Source organism: Patiria miniata, unplaced genomic scaffold (genome assembly GCF_015706575.1).
Source record: "Patiria miniata isolate m_02_andy unplaced genomic scaffold, ASM1570657v1 HiC_scaffold_22, whole genome shotgun sequence".
NCBI classification, from domain to species: Eukaryota; Metazoa; Echinodermata; class Asteroidea; order Valvatida; family Asterinidae; genus Patiria; species Patiria miniata.
The window spans coordinates 6438513-6442692 of record NW_024037061.1 but is presented as its reverse complement, the minus strand read 5'-3'; the positions used below and the strand labels follow the sequence as shown (position 1 = coordinate 6442692).

Below are 4180 nucleotides of genomic sequence, written 5' to 3'. Positions count from 1 at the left end.
TGACTGCGTCCGGATCGAAAAGTTTGTTCTCAGAATTATTGAGCTTAATAGGAAACCCTTTGTCAAATCTTTAGGTACTCTCCTATGGACAAAATATGAAACTTCAAACACTTTAATACAGATATGTGCTCCTCTTGAGCAGTCCCCATTTTTAATATGCACCAAAAAACAATTACACCTTGCAATTGATAAATTATGCAAAACCTGTGCTCCAACTTTCCAATTAAAAAAAAATGCTAACTTTAGGTTCACTTTTCTTGAACTAGACTTTAAAGCCAAATAATAACACTATTCAATCTCTGTCTGTCTCATTTTAGGTGGTCTTACAAACAATATCGTAATTGTGAACATACATACTATATCTTGTTAAATATTCATCTGTCGATTCCCTACATGTACTTGCATATAACAACTAGACAAATTCCTTAAATCTTGTGCAACTTTTAACCATTTAGTTTTTACCATTACATAGAAATCTACAAAAAAGGAAAAAGTAATTGTAAAAATAAATTTAGGGAGTCTCCAATTCTCAAGCTGTCTATTCGCTCTTTGCATGCTTCCGCCATAAGCATGCACAGCCTCGATCAGGCAGGTTTACACAATAATTATAGCTGGTTTAGTGATTCCCGTGTATACATGGGAATCACTGAACCCCGACGGGAATCACTGAACCCGACAGGGGAGTCACTATATTTATTGTGTAAAGTTGCCAGATCGAGGTTCTGCATGCTTATAGCGGAAGCGTGCAAAGAGCTAATTAGAGTAATTTCAGTTTCTTAATCCTACACACCCAAAACTAACACAAATCCATCACCCACTTTTGCATGATTGTGATGCTCACCCCATCCACCATTACTTTTTATGTATTTTGTTTACTTATAAGTTGTCTGTTTATAACTTTTCTTACACTATAATTTGATGTCTCAGTTGTATTACCTAATGAAAAAAATATGTGAAATGAGGACACCGTGAAGTGTTATATGACAGAAACCCTGTGGTGGTGGTTGGGGGTTGTTGCATATGTAATGAATCCATCTCGCAGACTAGATACAAATACAAATACGCCTGCATGTAATAATTGCTGTTTGGAGCTCTAGGCAAATTTCCCAAAAGTCATGGTTACGATGTGGAAACTAGTAAAAAGTGAGCCATTTTAAGATTGGTTATGCTCTGTGCTCTCCATGATGGAGATATTGTCTTCAGTCGTTGTGATGATGACAGTGGTTGTCTCCAGTTCCTCGCCTTGTGGTTCTTGTACCAGGCCTTGTGGTTCTTGTACCAGACCTTGTGGTTCTTGTACCAGACCTTGTGGTTCTTGCACCAGACCTTGTGGTTCTTGTACCAGGCCTTGTGGTTGTTGTACCAGGCCTTGTGGTTGTTGTACCAGGCCTTGTGGTTCTTGCACCAGACCTTGTGCATCTACGACCCTAGTGGTGCTACCATCACCAGACAGCATCATGCTGTTGATGAGGGCCTGGCTAGTTATTGGGTCCACTTGCATGCTGCTGGAGCGAGGCATGGTGACTGTCGGGTTGCGTGGGTCGTGGCCAGGCTTGATGATCTTCAGAGAATAGTCAACTGCAGGGTAACCCTTAATTGAAAAACACACACAAAAAACCCCATGTTATTACCACAGGCCTTATAGGTAAAAGGAAAGAAACGAGAGGTCCATGCATGAATGCACAAAGATTTACAAGATTGCCTACCCCACAAATGACACAAAAGTATCCTAATCCAACAGCTAGAATAAATCAACTTTTTTTCTGATCAACAGGATTCAACAGACATTTTCCACCATTGGATCCTACTGGACTACATTTGTAGGTTGAGTTAATTGTGTCAATCACTGGCCAGTGTATACATGTAGGTACCGCAAACTTCAATTGGTCTCACTTAAAACAATACCTGAACCAATGTGCTAGATGAGAGAACATTGATGCATGGGCTGAAGAGCTGGGTAATATTTGCGTCTGTGATACCACCGCTGACCTCGATAATCAGCTGAGGAAATAAGTCCTTCAGATTGGCTGCTGCATCCTTCGCCGCCTGGTTATGTAAAAAAAAAAAAATGATATTCAGCAATCATGGTAGGTACTTTGCTCTTTATGTGTAGGAAAAAGTTTATTCGAGTGTGTTTGAAATCTGTCAAAATCCTACAACAATTTGTGCATGGTTCTCATTGTAGAGAGATAGAGACAGAGCTAGGATTACCTGAGGTTCAAAGTTATCCAACATGACAATCTCCGCCCCAGCTAGTGCTGCTTCAGTTGCTTCAGGCACACTGCGACATTCCACCTCGATCTTGCTGCTGAAACCACCAACTCGTCTGGCATCATGAACAGCCTGGGATGAAGTGTTGGGGGGGGGGGGGGGTTGAGAAACCCAAAACAAAGTAAATTGATTTCTTATTACTGGAAAAAAAAGGATGGTTAACTATAAGCTTGCAAGAGTTTGTCGTTTTGGACTTTACTGTGTACAGTTACAGATATATGATCACACGTTACTGGAGAAAAAAATCATGTTCCCTTAGGCATACTTAAAATTTGATCCCAGTTTTCTAAATAGTTATAAATAACAACTGTCATGACTGTTGCTTTGCACTCGTGGTACTGCAAAGCCAATAAGGTTACATTACTCTTTCAAAACATCACAGATGGTATCAAGTGCTTTAATTTGCTGTTACAGTTTCTGTGCCCTAACTACAAGTTACAAGACTGGTCCCAAATAGATGGGGCCTATGCTGCAGTAGGGGTGTCAAATACGATGGTTAGATGATAACTAATTGTACCTTTGTAATACTTCCAGCTATCCAGATATGATTGTCCTTCAACATGATCATACTGGACAAATCATAGCGATGCGTAGACACTCCACCAATCAGCAATGCATACTTCTCCACCATACGGAATCCTGGGGTCGTCTTGCGTGACCCAGCAATCTCTCCATGCCAATTGTGTGCCTGGGCAAGCTGAACAAATCGTCGTGCTTTCTTAGCAACTCCACTGGCGCGTGCTAGAATATTCAGTGCTAGCCTCTCTCCGAGCAGTATACGTCGAGCACGCCCTGTGATTGTTGCAACTTCACATGGTACCTCATACAATTCTGCCCCCTCCCGGTACTTCCATTGCACCCAGCAGTCTAATTCATTAAAGACTGCATCAACAAATGGCACACCAGCAAGTACACCAGGACTCTTACACATGATGACAGCGGTTTCTTCCAGATCACCCACCACAAACCCAGCATGATCAAAACTTGGTGTGTCCTCCAACAACCAACGTTTGACCGCTTCCTCTACGGCAGTTGGGTGCAAGACGTTCGGTATATCGAAGCTGGCCATATTGTTATAGGAACTGAGTCCATTCGGATATTCTAACGGTGCACTTGCCTTAGGTCCAGCATAAGAGCGATGTTTTGATGTCTGAGCGTGACGATGTAGGTCGTTGTTATGCGCCCGCAATCGACACTTGCAGTAGCGACACATAACTTTGGTGTCATCGTTCGGTACGCGGCCAATCCAGTCCTTAATGCCGGGTTTTCCCTCCCATTTTGTGTTATATTTCTTCTTGTATTTGCCCCACTTTCCCATTTTGCAAAACACTTGTAATTTCAGTTACAAACAAGACTGAATTGTCGAAAGAACGATAGGAAAATTGGGATTTTTTGTCCGAGCCAGCTTCAATCATTTGCAAGCCCGCCCTCTAGTGCTTACATTGTTTATTTTCTGTGACTTTAGAGGGCGCCCTTTTTCGGAACACGATTTTTCCCTGTCCGGTGTTACTATTTACTGGAAAACACCGGAAAATACCGGACAATACCGGAAAATACAAAAAAAATACCGGAAAACACCGGAAAACTACCGGAAAACACCGGAAAATTACCAGAAAACTTCCGGAAAATACACTTAATACCGGAAAACACGCTAAATGCCGGAAAACACCGAAAAACCACAAAATACCGGAAAACACCTGAAAACACACTAAAAACCGGAAAACACACTAGATACGGGTGTAGCGTGAATATCCGACTCCATGAAATGTGGACTCATTGGTAGTAGTGCGCACGCGTGAGTACGATACTATGCTATTTTTAGGATCGTTTGGGGAGAGTGACCTGTCACGTGCGAGGGATTAACCAATAAAAGGGAAAAGGGGTCCGATTTTCATAGGAGTCGGATATT

At 41.9% G+C, this 4180-nt stretch overlaps 1 protein-coding gene across 3 annotated transcripts; it reads right to left on the bottom strand.

Annotated features, from left to right (window-relative positions):
* Positions 1-116: 116 nt before the first annotated feature.
* Positions 117-3719, bottom strand: LOC119730953 (nicotinate-nucleotide pyrophosphorylase [carboxylating]-like). 3 transcript variants are annotated; one of them, XM_038204023.1, is made up of 5 exons: positions 2789-3719; positions 2212-2343; positions 1906-2046; positions 1369-1591; positions 117-1284 (listed from the first exon to the last, which is right to left on the bottom strand). In XM_038204023.1, exons 1-5 carry the CDS (start codon positions 3587-3589, stop codon positions 1154-1156), a joined length of 1428 nt encoding a protein of 475 aa, XP_038059951.1. In that variant the 5' UTR covers positions 3590-3719; the 3' UTR covers positions 117-1153. The 3 variants fall into 3 exon arrangements, with proteins under 3 accessions (XP_038059951.1, XP_038059950.1, XP_038059949.1); XM_038204022.1 differs by having other exon boundaries at positions 117-1326; positions 1411-1591; XM_038204021.1 differs by having other exon boundaries at positions 117-1591.
* Positions 3720-4180: the final 461 nt, after the last annotated feature.